Source organism: Prinia subflava, chromosome 8 (genome assembly GCF_021018805.1).
Source record: "Prinia subflava isolate CZ2003 ecotype Zambia chromosome 8, Cam_Psub_1.2, whole genome shotgun sequence".
NCBI classification, from domain to species: Eukaryota; Metazoa; Chordata; class Aves; order Passeriformes; family Cisticolidae; genus Prinia; species Prinia subflava.
Window position 1 is genome coordinate 35,631,466 of NC_086254.1, and position 26,193 is coordinate 35,657,658.

A 26,193-nucleotide genomic window follows, 5' to 3' on the forward strand; every position below is an offset into this window, starting at 1 on the left:
ACTTATGTGGTTGCTCAGGGTACGGAGTACTCTTACGTTTTGTTGTTTTTTAGCTGTCTCTTTGTATGTAGGACTTGAATTTTATTCTGTTTTTTGTTGTTTGTGGTATCGCTGTGTTATTACGTTGGGGTCACTATTTGTTAGAGAAACAGAGGAAGACAAGTTTTATGCTATCATGGTCAGTAAGTTTTTTTTTATTGAAATCTGGTTTTATATTTATAGTGCTGTTAATTAGCTTATACATATTGCAAAATTAGAGCTCATAATTGGTTAACAATATCTTAACACAATAATCTTACTAAAGTTACAAATTAATTATTTTTGCATATTTTCGCATCTCCTTGGCACATACATCTTCTTTTTCGCACGTACTTCTTCATCTCACACTTTAAATGTTGCAGCAAGGTCATACTATCTTTGCTGCTTCATCACATCTATCTTGCTGCTTCTTCACGTCTAGCACGTACACACAGTCAAATCTCAACTAGTTTAACAATATCATGGCTTTTGCTATGCAGCCATGCTTCAGAAAGACTCTCCACAGACACACATGTTCCCGAGCCCCCCGAGCCATCAGCAGGGAGCAAAGGACAGCCCTGCTTTTCCCCAGAGACCACCTGAGCAGGTGGTGCTGGGCCTGCAGCCCCAGCTCCTGGGCGTGATCCCTGCTGAGCCTGTGCTGCCTTTTGGTCACTGCGCTGATTAGGAGAGGAGGAGGAAAAAAGGGAGGGAGAAAGGGAGGGGGCAGGAGAAAAAAAATCATTCACAGCACTCAGTTCATAGCCTTTTCTGATTCAAGGGGGATTTTCAAACAAAATGAGAGAAATAACAGAAAAATGCAGCCACAGCCTGAAGAGGGAAGGAGAATCCAGGCCCACAAAAGTCTGGAGCCACACAATTCCCAGGATCTGTTTACCACAGCCAGGACTCTCAAGGCTACAGACTTGTAGGTGCCAGAGACCACGGGCCCAGCCCCATCGCAGGCACTGGTGGGTGGAGAGCAGTTCCCCCTGCCCAGGACACGCTCCCCACGGCATCCATGGCCTCGGGCTGTGGCAGGGCTGGAGCTGGGCACTAACAGCCTGTGGAGAGCAGCTGAGCTGTCCTCGGGCTGGCTGTGGCAGCAACAGTGTGGCAAGCCAGGCATCCTGGCAGAGTGCCTGGGTCTTGGAGGGAAAAAGAGAAAGGAAAGGCAAAACGAACAGGAGAAAAGAGAAGTGGGAAAGGAAAAAACACTCGGTCTCTCACTCATCTCCCATCCCTGCCGTGCTCTCTGCGTCCCTTGGTTCAATACCACCTCAAATTCTCATTTCTCATCACAGGGAACAGCTCGGGCCTGTGGAGGGGAAAAGGCACAAAAGCTGACAAGAGCCCCATTGAGAAGCAAGTCTCATCTTTTCCAGGAAAGAAAATTTATTACCAAGTATTGGTATATTTAACGATAAAAAACCCTATAAAATTACAGTATTTATAGTATTATTAAAATTACTGCGTGCATGCAGGTATTATTAATGTATATTCACAGTATTTACATATTGACAGTATTTAGAGGAGGAGTGGCAGCTTCTGAGGCACAGGAGGGCTCCTGGCTGCTTCCCACATAGCTCAGTGCTGTCCTGCACGCGCCACTGCTCTTGTGGCCAGCTGAGTGCAGCTGGGAAACCAGAGAGAGGCACACGGGCCGGCTAAGGTGCCGCAGATAGTGGAATTCTGGGGCAAAAGCTGCAGTTTTGTCACTGCATGTCTGTGAGGCAATGGTGGAGAGGTCAAAAAGTGCTGGCTGACACCCTTGGTCCGAGCTACTCAGGCCTCCTGGTCTGGGTTCCTGCTGAGAAAAAAGAGACAGAGTCACTCATTCCTGCTCTCAGTTTAAACACTCTCTCTGCTAACAAAGGGACGGAGAAGCTCCAGAGGAGTCTGCTGCTCCTTCTCCTCCCAGATTTCCCAACAGAGAATGGGGGGAAACATCGGCAGCACACACCAGATCCAGCCTTGGCCTCAGGGTGCAGCAGTGGATGCTGCTGGGAGGGGAAAGAGGTTGGGCCCTCCAAGCCAAAGGTGGTGTTGTGTGTCCCTGGAGAAGAGGATGCCATGCACTGCTTACCTGGGTGTTGAGCTCCTGCAGTTGTACTGCGCGGTTTGAAATGACCTGCTCGGCCTGCTGAAGAGCAGAACGAAGGTGAGACACCTGACTGCTCAGCGCCAGGTTCTCTTCTTCCAGATTCCTTTGGGATCTGGATCAGCCTGGCATTGATGCCTTTGCTGGGCAGAACCACCTTAAGGCCCTGACTGCTGATCTAGGCCAGATTGCCCCCAGAGGCACTCGAGAAACAAGAATGTCTCTGTTGCCTTGTTCCTCATAAAATGCCCCCTGCTGCCTGAGGGTGTCAAGCAGGGTCCCTGGCACGCTCCACAGTCACAGGCATTCCTGACTGTGCAAAGAATGCAAGAAACAAGACCAAGGTTAAGGAGGACTCCTCCAGCTGATCAAGTCCTGCCAGTCTTCAGTGCCGCAGGATTCTTCTTCCAAGAAGTAGACAAAGGAAAGGCAGGGCACTCTTGCTTGCCTGGAGGTTTCACCATCTTGCATCAGGTTGTTCTCCAAGCCTCTGATGCCTCTTCTGCCTTTGGCCTTTGTTTCTCCAGCTGAAAGTAGGATGGGTGCTGGTAAATCTTAGGGAACTTCCCAGAGATCCCCTGGCTGTAGGTGCTGCTCCTCCTACCTGGACATAGAGGATGGGGGAAGGAACGGTCTCTTCCATGTTGACCAAACCTCCCCCCTTGCAGCATGGTTAGTCAGAAGAAAAGTGTTCCTCTCCCCTAATGTCTTCATTGCAAAACTTTGTTAGGTTTGTGTTCACATTCCCATCTCAAAAAGAAGCTAGGGCATGTAGGCAGGAACCCCCCATTCTCTCAGGAACAAGAGCAGAGTGGGCACATGCTGGGCTGGGAAGGCAGGGGCAACAAACAGCAGAGTTGTTTAGACAAACCTCATCAGACAGAGCAGTGCTCCCGGAGCTGGTGCAAGTCCTACGAGTTTATAAAATGTGTTACCGTGTCGTAATGAGTTGCATGCTTCACTTCTAGGCTGATTCTGTCTCTGGAGGAGAAGAACCAGTGTCTGAGAACACTGGAAGAAGAGAACCTGGTGCTGAGCAGTCAGGTGTCTCACCTTCGTTCTGCTCTTCAGCAGGCCGAGCAAGTCATTTCAAACCGCGCAGTACAACTGCAGGAGCTCAACACCCAGGTAAGCAGTGCATGGCATCCTCTTCTCCAGGGACACACAACACCACCTTTGGCTTGGAGGGCCCAACTTCTTTCCCCTCCCAGCAGCATCCACTGCTGCACCCTGAGGCCAAGGCTGGATCTGGTGTGTGCTGCCAATGTTTCCCCCATTCTCTGCTGGATCCCAACAGGAAATCTGGGAGGAGAAGCAGCAGCAGGTCTCTTTGGAGCTTCTCTGTCCCTCTGTTAGCAGTGCTGTCCCACACCGAGCTGGTGCCTGTTCCAGGCACTGAGCAATGTGAGGACACAGACATGGCCATGGGAGGCTCGGAAGAGCCCTTCCACCACAGCCAGTTCAGACAGTGTTCAGAGCTGCAGCCTCAAGGATGCCCATTGCCTCCCTTTGCCTCTTTTCTCTACATTTGTCTCCAGTGGAATTCTTGCTTCTGTGCCTTCTGTTTCATGCCTGTTCTTTGCCTGAAGTCATTTCTCCTTTGTTGCTCTCCCTGCTGCCCCCTCTGCTGCCTCAGGAGCAGCCCTGTCCCTGAGGCTCTGTGCTTCCACCCTCCAGATCTGGGCCCAATTGAACGCAATGACGGAGACGTTTGTTCACGAGGCAATTCAAGAGAAGCAGCCGCTGGAAACAGAGGTGTCTGAGCTGCGTGAGAGGCTCCAGAGCTCTGAGGAAAGAGCAGAGGCCCTGGCCATGCAGTGTAGGGCCGTGGAGCTGGAGCTGAGGAAGACACAGGCTCAGAGAGACCAATTAAAGGCCCACAATCCGGAGCTGCTGAAACAGTTGGAGGAAAGTGAGCAAGGTATAACTTTGTACCCTTCCATCCATTCCCTGCCCCATCCTGTCTTGCCAGCAGGGATCTCTGATCCCATGGAGTAGAAAATGACAGTGCCCAGAGATGGCAGAGGGGAAAAACAAGCAGCAGGAGATTTATCCATCCAAGTGCCAGTGAAAGCTTTTTCTCAAGAAAGATGCCATGGCTGGCAGTGCCATCTGGTGTGCTGTGGCTGATCCCATGCACAGCTGGTGCCTTTCAGGTGCCCTGTCTGTGCTAAGGAGCTGTAGCTGGATGCCTCAGCTGGATTTCCCCAAACTCCAGGCCCTGCCAGAGCCTCCAGGCTATTGGCCACTCTGGAGCAGGGCTGCACAGGCATTTCTGCTCCCTTGTCTGTCTTGGATTGCTCACTCTGCACAAGCCCAACAGCAAACACACTTTCCTATTCCTCTGAACCTTGGCCCTTTCATTCCTGTTTTTTCTCTACCTGGAAGTTTCCTTCATTTCTGTCAGCTTTGGAGCCCTTGTGGGTTTTGGGCCTGGCAAACAGAGGCAGGCAGACAAGACAGTGCTGTGGTATCTGCAGGATGCACATCAGTTTGCCTTTGATTTGCTTTTCCCCTTCTCCTTCCCCTTCTGTCCTGCAGCAATGTGGAGAGAAGAACACCAGAAAACCTCTCTAGAAAGTGCCCTGAAGGAAGAGGCTGTGGCTCTTCATCAGGAGATGGCATCACTGCAGAGCAAACTGGAGAGCCTGGAGAAGGAAAGCAAGGATGTGCTGGTGAGATTGGCAGATGCCACAAAGGGCCATTTCCTGGCTATGAATGCATCTTATGTTACAAGTTCTAAGGAACACCTTTCTCCAGTTTAACTTTTCTAATTTCATTCTTCTGAACAAGGAGGAGGAGATGTTGTAGTCATGCCAAAGCCAGTTAGTGCTGAGACTTCTGGTTTTCCTCCATGCTGGAGTTCTGTGGCTTTAGTTCTCAATGTCCACATTGTCTCTATTGACATTGCATGGTTTGGGCAAATCATCGTGTCCAAACCCATGAGGTTCAGATTTTGGAATATCTGGACCTGGAAGGAGGGCTGAGAAGACCAAGTTTGGTGTTCATGGAAAGGTGTTTGGCCTTGGCCATCTGAGAGCAGCCAGTGGGGAGAGAAGAGAGGAAAGCCAAGTGCTGATCCAGATAAGGACGTGTGCCTGCAAGGGGAGAACTCATCCTGAGTGGCAGCAGAGAGTGACAGACTGATGTGGCCATTGCTGCTCCAGGAGAGGGCACTGGGGCTCTCGGGGATGGTGCCATGGAAATCCTACACAGGAGGGGTGAAAACTCCCTCCTGTTGGCCCAGCCCCAGGGAATGAAATGCTGGGGGTGTTTGCTCTTCCCTTCCTCCCTGATGGAGAGCACAGCCTCACGGCACTGCCTGAATCCTGCTTAGTGTGGACTTGAAATCCTGGCTGCAGGTCTGGCAGCTCCTCCCCAAAGGAACACGGGAGTAGAGCAGCAAGAGGTCAGGGAAGGGCAGAAAGGAAGCTGGGATGGGCTGAGTGAGCTGGGAAAGATGCAGCATCAAGGGAGGCCCAGCAAAGGTCTGCAGCATCCCGAGAGGCAGAGAGAGAGGGGCAGCCCGTGCCTGCCCCTGTGGCAGGAGCCCAGATCTGGGATGAAAAGGAAACCGAGAGAGGGAATGAGTGACCCTTTTTCTCTGTTTTGGCAGCGTGAACGGGAATTGCACCAGCAGCAGATGAGAGAGCTGGAAAAGAGGAATGAAATCCCTGCAACCCACATTCAAAGTTGGAATGAAATAAGCCAGCAATTGGAAATGGAGAGGGAAGTCTTGCAGGAAGACTTGGAGCATGAGGCTGCTGCTGCCTTGAAGCACAGAGGAAGAGGAGAACTCACAGGCAGAGAGAACACTCAAATCCTGAGTGATGCACTGTACAAGAGTGAAGTAGCCAAAGGGATTATAAAGAAAGATTTGGCAATCCTACAGAGAAGGACTCCTGACACTGGCACAGGCCGGTCTCATCTCCAGGTAGGCACTGGCACTGACCTTCAGTGCCCCACAAAATTCCCAAGGTATTCCAATGATGTTTCCCATAAAGTGGTGGGACTCTCTCTCCCTGTCAGTCCAGGCCTGCTTGGGCAAAGCAGCCTGGGCTGCAGCAGGCAGCCTTGTCTGTGTGCCTGGCTCCAGCCACAGACCATTGACTGCCAGACTGTTTCCTGGCATGCCCAGAATGACTGATACAGCTCTGGAGCTTGCTGCTGAAATCAGCTCCAGGCCAAAAGCTGGGCATGGGGAGCTGCTTCTCCTGTGCCCACACAAGGGGAGGCAATAGGTGGGGATTTGGATTTGGTGTGGGAAGGAATGGAGCAGGTGAGAGGAGTGATGGACTAAACCCAGCAGAGTCTTCTGCCAATGCCTGAAAAGCATCTGCACTGCTGCTGCTTTAGAGGAAATTGTATTGGCAGTTGTAGAAGATGCGATATTTTTGGGTGACAACACGGAGTTTGGAGGAGGGATGATTGTTGGGAAGGAGCTGTCTGGTCCCAGGCAAGCCAGCAGGGCCTCTCACAGTACTTCCAAGGGAACAATGCCAGAGGCTTTTGGAGCCCAGGGTGTCAGAGCTGCATGGGGCAGGTGCTGTGAAACTTTGAGCCCGGAGTACAGGTGCTCCTTGGGCTGTACCTTGTCCTGCTTCCAGGTTTCCCAGGAGCAAGAGTCGTCCACAAGGGCTCTGGAGCAGCTGCACTGGGAATGCTCTGGCCAAGGGCACACCCTGGCCCAGGAGTGCAGAGAGAAGGAGCTGCTGGGCCAGGAGAAGGCTGCCCTTGTGAGCCGACTGGCAGCCATGGAGCAGCACCAACATGATCTTTCCAAGCAGCTGGCAGAGACCAGGTAAAGGCAGGGAGCAGATCCTTTTCAAATGATTTACATTCCACGGAGAGAATATGGAAGAATCTCAAGGAAAAAAAAAACAACCCCACAATGTGAAGATTATTTTTCTGACGCCTAAAGCCAGCAAAGCTCTTGTGAGCCTTGGGCTCCTGTTTGTGGTCACTGAGCACACTCCTGTGGGAAGTGGAAAGCAAGCCACCCAGCCCTGAATTGAGTAGTAGTTAAACCATGCAGATATTGAGTGAAAGCACAGGTTTCTCTTGGGTTTGGTTCCTTGTTCTGGGCATTGAACATCCCTCATTCCTTACTAAGTAGTTTGACACGATCCTGATCTTTGGAACTGAAGATTAATTTTCAGCATTCCAGGCTCTAACCCTGGGTCGTTGGGAGTAGCAGGAAGCCAGAGGCTGCTGCTGAAAATCTTGAGGGCCTTCTGCTTACAAGCACGCTCTTGAGAAGTGTGGGGCAGGTCCTAGAGCTGCTTAGAGAGCAGCAGGGAAAGCTCTTTGGAATTCTCTAGAGCCTCTGGGGATTCTTGCTGACTGCTGATGGGCACCCACCTGCCAAACCCGCCAAGGTCCCTTTGGATGGTCCCTCTCCCTCTGTAAAGATGGAAAAGTCACTTGAGCTACTGCCTGCTTAGCCAGCAACACTACAATAAAGGTGGCAAGTCTACTCCTTGACCTTGCAAGAGTTCAAACAGCAGTTTCTGCTTTCAGGTAGTTGTTGTTCAGACAAAAAAATCATTGTCTTCTGATTGTTTACAAGTTCCATGACCATGAGATTTGACTCTATCATGCAAAGTAGTTCTGAAGTCTCTTCAAGACAGGGTGTCTGGAAGATGATGTCCCTTTATGTCCATGATCAAGAGCATTAAAAAGTCAGGAGTCAGCCAGGACCAGAACCTGTTGTGTCCCCCTGCAGAGCAGCTGGGAAGTGCTGAGGAGAGAAGGGCTGTGAGCAGGGGCTGGGCTTTTGCTCGTCAGCCCAGCCTGTTTGGGCACAGCTACCCAGGGTCAGAGGTCAGGAACAGCACCTGGAGGCTTGGCTGCTGAGGTCAAGTTGGGCTGGGCAGCCTGTGCTCTGCCAGGCCATAAGGAAGGCCTGGGCACTCCCTCAGAGGGCCCTGCTTTGCCACTGAAGTGGCACAAATGTGCCTTCTCTGGACGAGTTTCCGTGCCACTCATTTTCCATACTCAGGTGTTGGGATCTGTTGGAGTCTAGAACGTCCCTCTGGCCACCCTGGAGGGTTTGGAGACCGGACAGGGGGGTCTGGGGTCTGTACAGGGGGGTCAGTTAGACCCACACGGATCCCAGGAGGACACTGACTCTGATTCCTGTCCATGGGAGTGAACACTCACATGCAGGAAGAATCACAAATCCTAAGAATTTAAAATAAGTAGTGGATGGTTTATTATAGAATATAAATATAGAAATTAGGATTCTTAGCATATGGGGCTGAAGAGACAAGATGGAGGAATTGAGGAGTGGCCCCTGTTCTCCTTGTTCTTGCTCTCGTCCCCCATCTTGTGCTGAGTTGGGTTTTAGAGATTGGCTTAGAGTAGAACTGACATGTTAGTATAGATAGTAGGTATTGGTACAATTTTGTAAATAAAAAATACGTCTCGGACAGTGGTTGGGTCAAGGGGACCGTACATAAGGTGCGGGGTTCTCTGATCCACCCAGTCTGCCGCGTGTCCTGCTCTGCGGAGATACTTTGCAGACCTGAGAAAGAACTAAGATAAGGTACCCTGCCAGGGAGCCCTGGCAGAGCTGAAAAAGGACTGAAATAATGAAGAATAAACAACCTTGGAAATGTGCACCGGTGGACTCAGCTTGTCGTCTCTACCTCTGGTGTGTAACACTTAGGGCAAAGAGAAGACTGAAACCCTTATTACCCCTGGGAACAGCAACCCAGGGGAAACTCCCAGGGAACAGCAACCTTGGGGGAACCCTTATTACCTTGTGGGCCAGCAACCCCAGTGAGAATCTCAGGGAAACAACAACCCTGAGAAGGATCTTGAGTCACGTCATCCTGGAAGAAGTGCCTGTGGGTGTCAGGAGCAAGCAACTCATGTCTCTCCATATCTGCAACTTGTAGATCAGCAAAGGAGAGCCTGGAATCCAGCCTGTTTGCTGCTCAGCAGCAGATATCTCAGCTGGAGAAGACCAGGAAGCATCTGGAGGCTCAAGTGCTCATGGATGTGCAGGTCAAGGAGGTGATAGAAGGTGAGAGCCTCGTGTGCTTTGTTTGTGGTGCTGCCCCTGCCAAGAGAAGCTGCTGTCAAGCCACCTCTGTCCACAGGGCTTCTGAGGAGTGGTGGGGCTGGAGGCCCTGAAAGGGCCTGAGGTCAGTAAAGTCAGTAAAGATTCTGACTCTTGCTGTTGGTCCTGCTTGCAGGAGAAGTGAAGTGCCTGCAACAGGAGCTGGAAGCAGAGAAAGCTCTGAGGAGGCAAGAACGGGAAGACACAGCTCAACAGCTCAGGGTGGCAGAGCAGCAGCGTGATGAAAGCCTCAGGCTTCAGCAAGCTGCTCAGCAACTGAAAATTAAGCAACTGCAAGACCTGGTAGGGGACAGTATGCTCCTGAATTGTCCAAGCTGGCCCTGTGGGTTGGTTTAGCACAAGCAGAGCCACTGGGTGCGTGTGAAAGGGCAGCAATCCTCTGCCAGAGGCCTCCTGCTGCTGGGCAGGGCAGCAGAGCCAACAGCTCAGAGTTGGAGGTGCCTGAAGGCCTCCAGGATGGTGCTGGGACAGTAAATGCGGCCACGGCTTCAGTGAGGGCGTAAGAAGAGTTCCAGAGCAGGTTGGGCAGTGCCCAGCCACAGCGTGGCAGCCCAGGGCAGGATCGTGCCCCAGTCCCACCTGCCACGTGGAGCAGATGCCAGCAGTGCTGCTGGCTGCAGGCCGGGGAACTCCGTTCCTGTTTTCCTGTGCTTCCATGGTGGACAGGTGGATCAGCTTTGGGCTGGAACCAAAGGGAACAGGCCCCTTGTGCCCTCTCCTTCAGTCCATGTGACTGGGGCATCAGAGAGGGGAAGGTGACACCTCCTTTTCTGAGTGGTTGCACTCAGTGCTTGGGAAGGTCTTTCCCAACAGAAATGATTCCACAAGTCTGTGATTCTTGCACCTGCTGAGCCTGCTTTTAAATTCCCTGACAGGACACTGTTTCTGGAGGGCAGAAAGGCAGTGCTGTTGTCTTTTCAGGTGGGGGGTAGTGGAAGGGAGGAAGCTTCACATTTACAGGAAGGAGCTTGCCTGGGACATCATCTTGCAAATTCCTCCTCCCCTCCTCAGGCAAGTGAGTACAAAAGGCACCATGCAGAGATGCTGGAGCAATGGGAAAAAGAGAAGGCAGAGAGAGAGCAGCAGCACGAGAAGGTGCTGTTTGAGATGAGGCAGAAAGTTGCAACCCTGCAGGCCCAACAAGAAGAGGAACAAACTAGATTGGAAAATGCCAAGCGAGAGGTAATGACTGCAAAAGGAGAACTGCTGTGATTTCTTGCAAGGCTGGAGCTGTGGGAGATGGCAGGATAGGGGGCTGTGTGGAGCTTGCCCTCCGTGTCTTCTACATTGAATCTGGGGAGGTGAAAGGTGAACGGGGCTGTCTTTGGGACCAGGAATGGATCCCTTCATAGGAAGCCAGGCAGCAACATCAGCTTTCAGCTGAGACTTTTGTGCTGCTCTTGTGCTCTGTTTTTCTAAGACTTACCTCAGAGTATCTTCACTGTTCTCTTACCTCTCCCCTTTTGGTGTGTACTGGTAGGTGTTCATAGCCAAAGGGAGTTTGTAGGACTTTTCTTTTACGGGCACAGGCAGGGCACAGCAGGAAGGCTGACAAGAGAAAAATCTTTTTGAAGACTCGTCTGGAGTATTTCTGAACAGTAACCAGAGATGTCTTCTGGGCTGTGTTTTCAGTCACTCTCTGTGAAGCTGTGTCTCCCCCGGGGCAGACAGTGGCCCAGGGGAGCAGCAGCCGAGTGCTCTGAGAGCGCGTGAGCCCATCGGTCTTTGCCTCTTGCCACACAGCGGTTGCAGGAGAAGTGTGAAGCCCTCTGCTCTTTCCTTCTGTGCAGGCCCCGCTGGAAGAGCAGAATGAGAAGATTGCTTTATCAGAGGCACTGCTCCAAACTCAGGGAGAGCTCAGGCAAGCCTGCCAGCAGGTCCAGCAGCTCAGGCAGGAGCTGAAAGAGCAGCAAGAGAAGGGGCAGGTAATTCTGAGGAGGCAGGGATCAGAGTGCAGGGCAGGGACAAGGGCACAAAAGGCAGCCCCTGGCAATGAGGAGGCAAGGGCTGCTTCAGGCCCTGGGAGCACAGAGCCTGGTAAACTCCAGAGCTCAGCCCCAGGAAGGAAGACTTGCAGTGGAAGCAGAGCTGGGTAGAGAAGCCAAAAGAAGGAGCAGAAGGAATGGGATTATGAGACAGCAAGTGGAAAAAGCTGAGCCTGAGGGCAGGTCTCAGAAAGTTGCTCTGCATTTTGTTGCCAGACCATCAAGGCAGAGCTGCAAGCTCAGCTGCAGGAAGCTCAGAGTGAAATCCAGGCAATGCAGAGAATGCACACGGAAGAACTAGAGGACATGAATGATGAAATCGATCTCCTCCTTGGGCATAGGAAGGCTCTACAAAAGCAGGTGAGTGAAACAGCAGTGGCACTGCAGTCATCCAGCAAGGGGTCTGTGCCCTTCTTGCGTTTCCATGGCAGAGCAGCAGCTGATGGGGTGATCCATCGTGCTCTGGGGGCTCCATGGCACCTGCTCTGAAGGACACTCAGTGCTCTGCTGAATCTCAGCTGCTGCCCTGGGCAGCTGGGCTAGTCCTCTGGGCTGTTGGCCAGCAAGCATCAGCAAGGATTCCTGCTGGCCTCCACTTGCTAGCCTTGGGTTGGAAGTGCTTGTTCAGGTGCCTTTGGTGGACCCCTTAGAGACTGAAACAAGTTGTCCATAGGCATTGTGAGTCTGGTGCTCTCAGGAGAGGGAGCAATGGAAAGTTGTCCTTGCCCTTTCCTCACAGCCTCTGCTGTGGCTGACAGTGACAGGCTGTGTCTGCAGCCTCTGACTGCTTTGTTCTGTTTGCCTGGAGGTGGGAGAGTTGAGATCTCAGCTGGCAGCCTCCCAAGAGTCCCAGGAAAGGATTGTCCAGAGAGCCCAGCAAGATGTGAATGAGGCCCAGGAGGAGTCAAGGCAGAAGATGATGGAGGTTGAGCATATCCAGAAGATGCTGGACGAGGCAGAACATCAGAACCAGGAGCTGCAAGTGCACCTGCAGAAGCTGGAGAGGGAAAGGAGTCATTGGGAAGAAGTGGCACAGCAAAATTCAGCATTGCAGGTGTCCTTGAAGGCCCAAGACAGGGAAAAAGCCAGGTAAATGAAAGCTGTGGGACTCTGCATTGTGGTGAATGGATTCCCTCTTTGCCCTCTTTGCACCTGCCAGGGGCTCTGGCAGCATTTCTGAAGTGGCAGATTCTGAACTCTCCATGCAGACACGTCTCATTATCTGGATGTTGTTCCATTCTCTTTTCTTTTAGGCCTTCAGTTAGAGTTTTTCTGAAGACCAAGGCTTTTGGAGTAGCTCCTTCCCTCTAGGGAGTGGTGTGTTTTTAGGTTAGCCGGGTGTGTTAACACTGCCCAAGCTGCAGTGGGAGGAGCTGGATACATCCATCAGCTCCACCTTGGCTCCTGTAACTTGTTCCTTTGGGATCTGGATCAGCCTGGCATCTGATGCCTTTGCTGGGCAGAATCATCTTAAGGCCCTGACTGCTGATCTAGGCCAGATTGCCCCCAGAGGCACTCGAGAAACAAGAATGTCTCTGTTGCCTTGTTCCTCATAAAATGCCCCCTGCTGCCTGAGGGTGTCAAGCAGGGTCCCTGGCACGCTCCACAGTCACAGGCATTCCTGACTGTGCAAAGAATGCAAGAAACAAGACCAAGGTTAAGGAGGACTCCTCCAGCTGATCAAGTCCTGCCAGTCTTCAGTGCCACTGGATTCTTCTTCCATAGAGGAGACAAAGGAAAGGCAGGGCACTCTTGCTTGCCTGGAGGTTTCCCCATCTTGCATCGGGTTGTGTTCCAAGCCTCTGATGCCTCTTCTGCCTTTGGCCTTTGTTTCTCCAGCTGAAAGTAGGATGGGTGCTGGTAAATCTTAGGGAACTTCCCAGAGATCCCCTGGCTGTAGGTGCTGCTCCTCCTACCTGGACATAGAGGATGGGGGAAGGAACGGTCTCTTCCATGTTGACCAAACCTCCCCCCTTGCAGCATGGTTAGTCAGAAGAAAAGTGTTCCTCTCCCCTAATGTCTTCATTGCAAGACTTTGTTAGGTTTGTATTCACATTCCCATCTCAAAAAGAAGCTAGGGCATGTAGGCAGGAACCCCCCATTCTCTCAGGAACAAGAGCAGAGTGGGCACATGCTGGGCTGGGACGGCAGGGGCAACAAACAGCGGAGTTGTTTAGACAAACCTCATCAGACAGAGCAGAGCTCCCGGAGCTGGTGCAAGTCCTACGAGTTTATAAAATGTGTTACCGTGTCGTAATGAGTTGCATGCTTCTCTTCTAGGCTGATTCTGTCTCTGGAGGAGAAGAACCAGTGTCTGAGAACACTGGAAGAAGAGAACCTGGCGCTGAGCAGTCAGGTGTCTCACCTTCGTTCTGCTCTTCAGCAGGCCGAGCAGGTCATTTCAAACCGCGCAGTACAACTGCAGGAGCTCAACACCCAGGTAAGCAGTGCATGGCATCCTCTTCTCCAGGGACACACAACACCACCTTTGGCTTGGAGGGCCCAACTTCTTTCCCCTCCCAGCAGCATCCACTGCTGCCGTGCTCTGCCTTGTGCTGCTTCTGCACCCTGAGGACAAGGCTGGATCTGGTGTGTGCTGCCAATGTTTCCCCCCATTCTCTGTCGGGAAATCTGGGAGGAGAAGGAGCAGCAGACTCCTCTGGAGCTTCTCCGTCCCTTTGTTAGCAGAGAGAGTGTTTAAACTGAGAGCAGGAATGAGTGACTCTGTCTCTTTTTTCTCAGCAGGAACCCAGACCAGGAGGCCTGAGTAGCTCGGACCAAGGGTGTCAGCCAGCACTTTTTGACCTCTCCACCATTGCCTCACAGACATGCAGTGACAAAACTGCAGCTTTTGCCCCAGAACTCCACTATCTGCGGCACCTTAGCCGGCCCGTGTGCCTCTCTCTGGTTTCCCACCTGCACTCAGCTGGCCACAAGAGCAGTGGCGCGTGCAGGACAGCACTGAGCTATGTGGGAAGCAGCCAGGAGCCCTCCTGTGCCTCAGAAGCTGCCACTCCTCCTCTAAATACTGTCAATATGTAAATACTGTGAATATACATTAATAATACCTGCATGCACGCAGTAATTTTAATAATACTATAAATACCGTAATTTTATAGGGTTTTTTATCGTTAAATATACCAATACTTGGTAATAAATTTTCTTTCCTGGAAAAGATGAGACTTGCTTCTCAATGGGGCTCTTGTCAGCTTTTGTGCCTTTTCCCCTCCACAGGCCCGAGCTGTTCCCTGTGATGAGAAATGAGAATTTGAGGTGGTATTGAACCAAGGGACGCAGAGAGCACGGCAGGGATGGGAGATGAGTGAGAGACCGAGTGTTTTTTCCTTTCCCACTTCTCTTTTCTCCTGTTCGTTTTGCCTTTCCTTTCTCTTTTTCCCTCCAAGACCCAGGCACTCTGCCAGGATGCCTGGCTTGCCACACTGTTGCTGCCACAGCCAGCCCGAGGACAGCTCAGCTGCTCTCCACAGGCTGTTAGTGCCCAGCTCCAGCCCTGCCACAGCCCGAGGCCATGGATGCCGTGGGGAGCGTGTCCTGGGCAGGGGGAACTGCTCTCCACCCACCAGTGCCTGCGATGGGGCTGGGCCCGTGGTCTCTGGCACCTACAAGTCTGTAGCCTTGAGAGTCCTGGCTGTGGTAAACAGATCCTGGGAATTGTGTGGCTCCAGACTTTTGTGGGCCTGGATTCTCCTTCCCTCTTCAGGCTGTGGCTGCATTTTTCTGTTATTTCTCTCATTTTGTTTGAAAATCCCCCTTGAATCAGAAAAGGCTATGAACTGAGTGCTGTGAATGATTTTTTTTCTCCTGCCCCCTCCCTTTCTCCCTCCCTTTTTTCCTCCTCCTCTCCTAATCAGCGCAGTGACCAAAAGGCAGCACAGGCTCAGCAGGGATCACGCCCAGGAGCTGGGGCTGCAGGCCCAGCACCACCTGCTCAGGTGGTCTCTGGGGAAAAGCAGGGCTGTCCTTTGCTCCCTGCTGATGGCTCGGGGGGCTCGGGAACATGTGTGTCCACACAGCCTCAAGTGCTCCAAGGTCTCCAAGTGCTGTCAGATGTGCCCCCAGGACTGGTGCTGCCATAGCAGGCAGGGGGAGAGGTGGGGCTGAGCCCTGAGTCAGACAGGGGCCCTGGAGAAAGCAGGTGCAGATCTCTTCCTTGCAGGCTTTGTGCCCTGCTCAGAAACCAATTCCACAACAATCCCCCCTAGAACACACAGGAACACTCTCAAAGAGAGTGAAAAATACCTTGAGGTGACTGGGTGGGCCTGAGCCGAGCCACAAGGAAGGGTTCCATTTGGGAATAACAAGACGACTTTTCCTTTTTTGTGGCCAAGCTGAGCAACTCACTCAGCTGGCCACACTCCTGGCACCCGCTTACTGCTCGCTCTGAGGCTGGGCTGGATGCCTGTGGGGCAAGGGAAGATGGAGACTCGGGGAGCCCTGATGAGCTGCTCCATCAGCACACTGGTGCCTTGCCCAGGGCTGCAGGGATGCCAGAGGGCCAAGGTTTGTACCTGGAGGGACTGGCTGTGCCCTGCCCCTGCCCCCAGCAGCCTGGCCTCTGGAATTCGCTCAGCACATCTTTCCTCTGCCTTCCATGGCCAGGGCAATGGCTGCCCGTGCTCGGGGGCAGAAGGGTGGCCCTGCTGGCTCGTCCCCCGGCTCTGCTCCAAGCTGGGCCCAACGCTTGTGTCCCCTCTGTTCTCTAGGAAGTGCCCTACACCGGGCTGCGACGGGTCAGGCCATGTGACGGGGAGGTTCACAGCCCATTACTGCCTCTCAGGGTGTCCGCTGGCAGAGAAGAACCAGGGCAGGCTGAAGGCCGACTTGTCTGACACCGAGGCCTCGACTCGCAAGAGGAGCCCCATGGGTTTCCCTCAGCGAAAGAAATCTCGGCACCACGGGAGGTAGGGGCACGGCCCCGTGCGGGGAGGGCCCCTGTGCCACCACTGCCCACCCTGGCAGGGGTCACCAGGCTGCAGAGGCTCCTTGGCCTCGGTCCTGCCACCTCTGCCGGGCACCTCTCTCGCTTTTCCTTCCCACGGTTTCTGGCTTTGGCTGTCAACCCTTTGGGTCAGGGTGCAAGGGGTGCCTGCTCCCACTGCCCAGGCCGTGCTCTGGGCGCTGGGGAGGAGGGCCCTGGGGCCAGTCCCAGCCCAGCCAGACATCAGTCTTCCTGTCTCTTTAGAGGGAGACCTCCAAAGTACCGGAAGATCCAGCAGGAAGACTTCCAGAGTAAGTGCCATCCTCTGCCATGGTGTCATTGCAGGGCAAGGCTGGAGCAGCTGGGCTGGGTCGGGGTGCTGGGGGCAGGTCTCCCTTGGCTCACTCAGGTCCGCCCCAGTGAGGGGCTTGTGGTCAGCTGCCAGAGCTGACCATTGGTAAGGTCCCAGCCTTGTGCCAGGGCTCACAAAGCTCCCTCAGGTTGGCTCTGGGCTTATGGCTGGGAATCTTTGAGTGCTTTAGGGCATGGAATTAGGATCCTCTCTATGGCAGTGTATTTTCTGTCGTGCTTTGCCCTCTTCAGACAGAGACAGTGTGCCTTAAAATTTCAGTGTGGTTGTGAAGTGCCAAATTAGTGCTGCCACACAGAAACTGATGCTGGACACTTGGCTTGGCCTTTAGTTCTGATGCCTGACAGAAGCAGATGCCCGGTGTGTGCACCATCCAACATCCCTTTCACCATGGGCTGTCCTGCCACCTACCCCACCGCACCGGGGGTGCGTGGAAAATGAATGATTAAAGGTCATGGGAACAAGGCAAAGCCGAGCTTGTCCCAACTTCCTTCCCCAGCATCCCTAATCCCACCGGAGTGAACACTTGGATACACTGACACCCTGCTGACTCAAGGGACAGCCACTAGCTCTTGAGACCTGCATGGGCTGTTCTCATCCTTTACCTGGTATCACATGTTGTGCTTTATCCCCAGCTATTTCCTCAGACAATATGCACCAGTCACTCTTCATGTCCGCCCTGTCCGCCCACCCCGACCGCTCCCTGTCCCTGTGCTGGGAGCAGCACTGCAAGCTGCTGCCGGGGGTGGCTGGCATCACAGCAGCCACGGTGGCCAAGTGGACCATTGATGAGGTGAGCTGCTTTGGATGGCTCCGTGCTGGCCCCTGATGTGCTGGCGTGGCTTGGAGGGCCCTGCCGGCTGTGCGGCACCGTGGCGCTCGCGCTGGGCACTTCAGCAGCCTCGTCCCTGGGCCAGCAAGGAGGGGTCTGCTGGACACGTCGTCGCCTTCGTCCACTCCCTTGGGCAGCCGTGGTGACCCTTGTTAAGGCCTGAGTAGGTGGAGGAGCTCTGGCACCAGCCCCTGCAGCCCCTGCCTGCTCTTGGGCACTGGCACAGGCTGCCCAGGGCAGTGGTGGAGTCACCATGCCTGGCAGTGTTTGAAAGGTAGGGGCATGTGGCACCTGGGGCCGTGGCTTAGTGAGGGGTGGCCTCGGCAGTGCTGGTTGGCCTCGACGATCTCAGAGGGCTCTGACAACCTCAATGATCCCCTGATGTCTCCATTACCCCCCTGGGTCCCCCACAGGCCCAGGGCCAGGGGTGGGCCCTGGCATGGGCGGGCAAAGCAACTGCAGCCTCTGCCCCAAGAGCCCCGTGGCACCTTGCACAGCTTAAAATGTGAGGATGTGGGCTCAGGGGAGTCTCCAGTCAAAAACATTGCTCTGTCTTGGCATTTCTCTCATTTATTCCAAGGTTTTCAGCTTTGTGTGGACTCTGACGGGTTGTGAGGACCAAGCCAAGCTCTTCAAGGATGAGGTGAGAAGGGCTGGTGGATGAGAGCAGGTGGTCAAGGACAGCTGTCTGCCACCAGGGCTGGGAGGAATTGCCCAGGGCCTTCCTGTAGTGGCTTGCTGCTGGATGCTGAGGCACATCCAGCACCTGGCAGCAGTCCTGCCCTGCAGCCCCACTGCATGGGAGTGTGCAGCCATCTGGCTGTGCACATACAGGGCAGGAATCTGGGAACTGACAGTGGTCAGAAAATAGATTTTCAGGTTTTAGGCATTAGCTTGAGCCTGTGGAAAGCCAAGCAAATGACTTTCTCATTGTGGCCTGGGAAATCATAAAGAGGAATCCAAACAATCCTAGTAGATATCCCACTTCTGACATCTGGTGTTTTTATAACTTGTTATGTACTTGAAAATATCGGTCAAGGGGTGTTGTTCTAAATGACCAATCCTATCCATTGTACCAAAGTGCTGTATAAAAGGAGTGTGTTTCTGATAAACCTTTGCCATATGCCTTCCAATGAAGGCTCAGACGCTCGTATCGTTATTTTGGCGTCCCAAATCATAATGATACAGGAGGGGAGCTGCTGACCCCCAGGGAGCTGTGCTGCCCTGTTCCCCCAGCATGGGGAATGGAGGGACCCTCTCAGGGGATGTGGATTGGCAGCAGGAGGAAGATGGTGCTGCAGCTGGGGTTTCCCTGGGGCAGTGTGGGAGTGCTGTGGGTGGCCCCTGCCCTGCTCTCCACAACTCATCATCCTGGTACACCTGCTGTAGGAGCTGTGGCAGAAGGGGGGTGGCTGCGCAGTGCTGGAGGACAGCCATCTGCCCAGATGGCCACCTGCCATGAGGCTCTTTGTAGGCTGCAGCAATATGATCCCAGTCCCAGGTCCGCTTCCTTTCCCATTGCCAACAATGACATACCAGTGAAACAATTTCCTCCCTTTCCCAGTTCCCAAAGACAGGGATGCAGAGATGTGAGCAAGTGCACCAGCAATGTGTCCTGGAGCAGCACTGCTTTGGGAGCCACTGTCACACGTAGGTCAACCTGTTTGAGGCCTCCCATGAAAAGTTTAGCATTTTACAGTATCACAGTATCACAGTACCACAAGGTTGGAAGAGTCCTTCAACATCATCGAGTCCAACCTGTTCCCTGACCTTGACTAAACCATGGCACTGAGTGCCACATCCAATCTTTTTTTTTTAAACACATCCAGGGATGGTGACTCCACCACCTCCCCAGGCAGACAATTCCAGTACTTTATCACTCTTTCCGTGAAAAACTTTTTCCTAATGTCCAACCTGTATTTTCCTTGACGCAGCTTGAGACTTTGTCCTCTTGTTCTGTCAGTTGCTGCCTGGTGAAAGAGGTCAACCCCCACCTGGCTACAACCACCCTTCAGGAAGTTGTAGAGAGTGATAAGGTCACCTCTGAGTCTCATTTTTTCCAGGCTGAACAACCCCAGATCCCTCAGCCTGAAACAGTAACTAGCTGCTTGTAGAATAAGTTGTCCACCTCTTCTTCCTGGTTGGGTGGACAATAACAGACTCCCAGTAGGATATCAGCCTTGTTGGCCTTTCCCTTAATTCTTATCCATAGGCATTCAACTCCATCATTATTAGTTTCAATACCTATGGCATCAAAAGCCTCCTTAATATAAAGGGCCACCCCTCCACCTCTTCTCCCTTTCCTGTCTCTTCTGAAGAGCTTGTAGCCATCCAGTGCAGTGCTCCAGCCATGTGAGTCATCCCACCACGTTTCTGTGATGGCGACTACATCATAGTTCTGCTGCTGCTCCATGGCCTCCAGCTCTTCTTGTTTGTTACCCATGCTGCGTGCATTGGTATACATGCACCTCAGCTGAGCTACTGATTTCTCTCCTAACTTAGGCTTACCACCCTTGGGCCTGCTTCCAGACAGCCCAGGTGCATCCCCCTCCCCCTTCAGGCCTAGTTTAAAGCCCTCTCAACAAGGTCTGCCAGTCTGGGAGTGAGAGGCATATGACTCCTCTGACTCTTGGTGGGCCTCCCTTAAAGATGTAAGGGCTGAACTCCACCAGTCTAGTTCCCTTTCACTATCCCTGATACTCCTTAATCTTTCGATTTCCTCTTTAAGCTCCACCACCAGCAAAAGGAGGTCATTCACCTGTTCATACTATAGGCAGGCCCCCTCCATAAAACTCCCAGAAGCCACTGATAAGCTCAAACACTCCAGGCAGGAATGTGTCTGCATAGACACATCCTTTTTGGAGGGCTCCACTTGGTCATATACATTTGAACCAACCATGGGTTTTGACCGTGTTAAAACCATTACAAGCAGAAAGCAAAATATCAAGCAGTCAACAGAAACACCCTGAACACCCAGCACACCTTACTAGCAAGAAAACCAGCAAGTCTGCCTGCTTGCCCTGCCTGTGTGAACTGCCGCGTGAACTGCCGCGCCAACTGCCCCAGAGAAGTGCCACGTCCCTGTTTGCCTGCTCCTGGTCGCCGCACTCCCCCAGAGGCCTCTTGTGAGTAGTCACTCAGGATCAAGGGAAGCTCCTCTGTTTTGACTCTGTTATTGAATATTTGAGGTCATGTTTGACCTGCTCTTGCTTGCTCTTCCCACAGGACTTGCAACTTGTCCATGTCTTTGGTTTGTCATTGCTTGGGTTTCATTTAGGCAGCTTTCCCTCTCCTTTCCTATGTCCTTGCATAAAACAGTTTGCTCTCGGAGTTCCTGCCCTTGCACTCAGAGGTGCATTTTATAAAACCCTTCCTGGTGTGTGTGGTCCCGTGGGAATGTTCATCCTCCCTGGCTCTGGGCTAAGGTTATCCTTCTGTTGTGGTTGCTAACACCGGGCTGTGGTACGAGAGAACGGCTGGAGCTGAATCCCATCTGCCGCCTGTGCTCAGCATTGCCGTCCCTGCTGGGCGTCGGGAGCCATCCAGTGGGAACTGTCAATAATTACACCTTCAGGCTTTTCTCCTGCCAGAGCCGAGCCATGAGACAAATCTTCCAGCAAGGCCTTTCCTCTTGCCTTGCCTTGCCTTGCCCTCCCTTTCCCAGTGCTCTGCACCTACCCAAACTCTAAGGTCAAGTCCAAGAGGATGGGCACGCAGACAGAAGGGTCTGACAAAACTGGGGGTGTGGTTTAACTTGTTCCTTTTCCTTTTCTGCATAGCTGCCTTCCCCTGCCCAGGTGTTAAGGATCCAGTGGAAGCTTCAGACAAGCCCTGCCCCTAGGCTCAGACTTTTTGGCAGCAGCTTGAGTTTAGGTGCCCTCCACCTAAATTGCTTCGGCCTGCAAGTCCTCAAGAATGGCTGATCAGGTCTTTTATGAAATGAGTCATTTATTGAATATACAGGAGGTAAGAGACAAAAGGCCTTAAACAGAGTTCTTACTACACAGGTTAAAACAAAGAACTACTACTAGATTACATAAAACAGTGCATGGCATTAAGGTACCTATATTATAGCTACCAAAGATAAAGTATAGATTAGGAGTCAATGTAATTTATCACCAAATTGATGAGGGAGTTCACAGAGTCCTTTCACTCAACCGTCGAAGGAGTAACTGCAAGGCAGCATCTCAGCTCTGGGCAGAGACCCCCACACATTTCCAGGGAATGTGCAGAAAACCTCTGCTTTGTGCAAGTTTGATGTAACTTTCATCGTTTGTAAAACGGAGTGTTTGTCAGTCAGAAATTGCAGCTTATCTTTCCACATCTCGCTTCCACAGCAAGATGTTTACTGTCAGCTACAAGTGTCACTTCCATGTCACCTGATGAGACAAGCAGTCTTTAGAGAGTTATTCTAAACTAGAACAAATTAGCAAGAACAAGCAATAGATAAACTCTCACGGCAGTGCTACACCAGGGCACTCTGCTGCATCTTGCCCGGTTTCATACAGGCAGAGCCCAGCAGGTGCACAGCCTGGGCTCTGCTCCAGCTCTCAGGCAGCCCTGTTGTTACAGAAACTTCCCTGAGCATCCCAGAGGCTCGCTGGCAGTCACACCACCACCACCAGACTGTTCCTGCTGGGACCAAGTCCCTTTGCAGTGGGTGGCTCAGCTGAGCCAAAGGGTGTCCCCATTGACTCCCCCCGCTCCCCCCACTCTCACAGTCAGACCAGGTCTCCCACAGCAGAGTCTCACATGTCTCATTCCACAAAACAATTTATTCACAGCACAGGAACACAGAAACAGCTTGAGCTGGTGCCTCCAGGGAGGGACCTTGAACCCCTGGGCTGTTACACCTTCACACTCCAAGCACAGCAGAGTCTCAGCTCTTTCTCCTGAGGCTTGGCATCTGCCCTGTCTCTGAGTGGCCACTGACCTGGCTGTGCCACAGGTCCCCGGGCTCTTTGTCCTGCCAAGGGTCAGCAGGTCATGGGCTCTTGCCTTGGGCTCCTGCCAGCCAGAGCTCAGGCTGGAGCTGGCGGTGCAGCTGCACCCCCAGCCACCTGCACCAGGTGTATTCCTCAGCACCCGTGCTTTGCAGCTGCCCAGGAACTGCACACAGGGCCTCCTGCTCCCCTCCCGGGACCGCACGCTGGAGCTGCCGGGGCTGCCTGAGCACTGCCCCAGGTGCGGGTGTGTGTGAACACTGCGGGGCTCACGGCCCTCGTGGCCCAGCAGGACATGTGGCACAGGGCAGCCGGGCTGCAGCCGATGCTGCTCCACCCCTTGCCAAGCTGGAGAAGAGCTGCAGCTGGAGCGAGTGCCAGAAACTGCTTTGGCAGGAGAGGAACGCCGTCCCTGGGCTGTGCCCCTCGCTGTTTCCCAAGAGCCCCGTGGTAATCAATCACTGCAGCTCCAGGAGATTGCTCTGCCTGTCTCTTGCCTTTGTGCAACGAGCAAGGCTGGCAGGGCTCTGCAGTGTAAAAGCTGCCCCAAGGAACCAGATGGGCTGGAGGAACGGGCACTGGAGACCTTGCCAAATCCAGCCAAGAAGGAGTAGGAAATGAGAGTGTCACCAAATGGGACAAAAAACCCTTAAACAATACCAATTTGATGTGAATAAGCAGAGACTTCTTTATTCAGGCACTAAGAACATGGGGGATAACTCCTCTGGAAACATGTTCCACTTAACAAACAAAACTCATCATTTTTATATTCTTTTTCTCAATCATTTTGTACGTTCTTTTACATATCATATGTACTATGACAGCTCTTAAATTTAACCTTTACATTGAATGGTTCTAATAGTTAATAACTTCATCAATATTCTTATTCTAAAGCAATCATTGGTCATGTCCCCTGAGGTCTACAGATTGGAATCCTTTATACTAAAATCAAGATGGGAAGGGTAGTGGGTTTCCAAGCAGTGTTAATGGTGAGCGTGGCTGCAACAGAAGGATCCAGTCACTTCCTGGGGAGGTTTCTACGGTTACACATTCCAAACACAGCACTCCTGGTATTTCTGTACCTTATTGTGGGCCTGATTTTCTGAAGCCTGAGAGCTGCTGGCTTTGCAAAGGGAACTTTTTTGGTGGTTTCTCCTTTCCCAAGCAGCTTTGTGTAAGTAACTATTCTTCCCATAACATTTCTAAGTATTGGTTCTCCCTTGGGGAATCGAACTACTGGTTTCCTGTGTGGTAGGCAGGGACTTTAGCTACTACACTATGGGAAGAATAGTTATTTACACAAAGCTGCTTGGGAAGGAAGAAACCGCTGAAAAAGTTCCCTTGGGAAAGCCAGCAACTTTCAGGCTTCAGAAAACTGGGCCCACACCATATCTTTCACAATTTTCTACTTATGATCATAGCTAACCTTTTTATATGATTTGATTACTTGATCAAAATATTCATAACAACGCCATGCAACTGAGAGATGGGACTTCAAAGAGGGGGTGCAAAAATAATCCAAGCAGAGACCCTTAAGTCAAAGTTTGAGCAAAAATAGATCAGAGTTCAAGCTGAAGTTTATTGAAATCTAAAGAGTTGAAGCCACTGAAATCTAAGTTGAAGTCAGGGTAAAAGGAACTTAAGTCAGGTATTATTGTCACAGTACAGTGTTATATACTTGTTACAGCTCAAAATAGGCCACAGCCATAAACAGTCACAAGATTTTTCTCACAAAGTACAGATAGCCTATTGTTCACAGTATTTGGCAGCTTTTACAAAATTACATAGTTATAAAGACCTTGACAGTTACCTATGCAGCTCTCTTCCTAGTTCTTGTTCATATATCTGTGGTCTTTCTACACCATGGCCTGTGCCTAACCAAGGCTAAGATATCTTGATTCACAAGTTCCACCGTGCCCCCTGCTGCATCTCTTATCTGTTTTCCTACGTAACAAGAGCAGACAGAAGCAGCAGAGGCCAGGGCAGGGGCGGCTGGGAAGGTGACAGAGTGGTGTCTGGGTTGAAGGAGAACCTGAGGAAAGGGGAGAAGAGGACTTTCTGTCAGCCCATGCTTCTCTTCTGTTTCTCGAAACATGACCAAGGGATCTTATGGTGCCAGGGATTGGGGAAATACCCAGCTCTGCTGGGGGAAAAGCAGAGCCCAAACGGCGCATGTTTGGAGTGGCTGTTCCTCCCATTCCTTCCTGCTGGCGAGGACACTTTGCCTCACAGAATGACAGGACAGGGGAGGGGGAGAAGGGGCCTGTGGACAGGAGCTCTCACAGCCAGGTCACACAGAAGGGGTCCCACAGGGCTGTCCAAAGGGCCTCCAGGTGGGGCCCCCTCCCCCAGGTGTGGTGGGCAGTTTCCATGTGACACAATGTCAGCGAGGTGGTGTGACAATGTGGTGATGTGACATCACCATGATGTAACAATGCCCCATCACTGTGAGACCTCTGGAGCGCGAGGAGTCAGCGTGGGACCACAGCACCACGAGAGCTCTTGGAAGGAGCTGTGAAGCTCCATCTCACTGCTGGTGTCCTGCCAAAAGGCAGAGGCGCTGCTGAGTGCCTGGGAATTAGGGGGAGGAGAGCAGTGGGCTGATTGAGAGAGCTCAGTCGGTGAGGCTGGGGCTTGGGGGTCTGCTCTAGAGCCTCAGGACCCTCAACTCTTTCTCTTGCACCTGCTGTGCAGGAGGCTTATTGAGCTACTGCCTGGGTGTCTGTGTCTTCCCAGCTCAGCCCCAGAACTCCACACCTGGGAGACTGCAGCCACCAGGTGTTGCGTTGTGTGCTTCTGATGTGTTCCAGGGTGCACAGCAGCAAGGGGTGCGACACCTTCCCCCTGGGGAGCTCTCACCTCCCCACCCAGGAGCTTCAATGCTCTCAGCAATTGCTTCTGGGGCACAGAGATGAAGCAGAGACGAGACGGGTCCTGGGGTAAACTGAGGAGGTTTATTGAAGGCGTGGACAACTGAAGAGTAAAGCTCCAAGACCTGAACTCCGAGACGGAAAAGCCCCAAGAACAAAGAGCAGGGCTCTGGCAGTGGGTTTTATGGAAGGGGCGGCACAAAGCAAACAACCAATGAGGGTACACTTGGGGAGGAGTCTAAAGCAGGGAATACAGAACTAAATCCAATGGGGATAACAAAGGGAGGGGAACAATGCAGAACAGCAAATGATACATCAAGCAAGGGGAAATTGGCAGGGAAGGATCTAGAAACAGGGGCAGGGACACAAGGGATGGACAACTGGGGAAGGAGGAGATTAGGAAAGGGACAAAGGTTTGAGGGCCAATGGGGAAACTTCTAGGGAGTGGCCAGCTGACAGGCAAAGGAATTGACACATAACAGTATGCATAACAATTAAGGTACAGAACCTAAAAATAGAATGAACTGATACAAAGGAAGGACATTGCCTGTCTCTAGGAGTGGGGGAGGATGAGTATAAGGGAGACAAGCTGCATGTCACAAAGCATAATTTAAATCATAACACACAAATGAAATAAAAGGCTAGCCTGGAAACTCAAAGCAAAAACCCACACCGCAACAACCAGGCTGATGGATTCTTACCTGCTGGACCTCCCACTCGGAGTCAAGATCCCCGTGAAGCCCAAGTCCAACACTGTCTTCTGCAGGGGAAAGCTGGGGGAAAAGGTAGAGGAAGTAAAAGAGCAGAAAAGCTCTCCTCTTTCAGGGGGTCCCCATCATGCACAATCCTTGTGGCCACCTCCTCTACAGCAGGAGCTGCAGCCCTACAGTCAGACAGGGCTGGGCAGCAGAGGGAAGCTCCAGGCTCCCTGGAACACAGAGGAGAAGCACTTGTCAGTGTCCTCACTGGTTTCTGGCTCTGTGCATGTGTGTGGCCAGGTCCCTGCCTGCAGCAGGTGGCTGTGTTTGTCCGGGTGCCAGGGCAATGC

The 26,193-nt window shown here is 52.4% G+C and overlaps 1 protein-coding gene across 1 annotated transcript; it reads left to right on the forward strand.

The window, feature by feature from the left end:
• Positions 1-15,898: 15,898 nt before the first annotated feature.
• On the forward strand, positions 15,899-19,987 carry LOC134554387 (lethal(3)malignant brain tumor-like protein 1). Its single transcript, XM_063404930.1, has 5 exons — positions 15,899-16,113; positions 16,395-16,441; positions 17,136-17,293; positions 17,913-17,975; positions 19,982-19,987. The coding sequence occupies exons 1-5, from the start codon at positions 16,073-16,075 to the stop codon at positions 19,985-19,987; spliced, it is 315 nt and encodes a 104-aa protein (XP_063261000.1). The 5' UTR covers positions 15,899-16,072.
• The last annotated feature ends 6,206 nt before the right edge of the window (positions 19,988-26,193 follow it).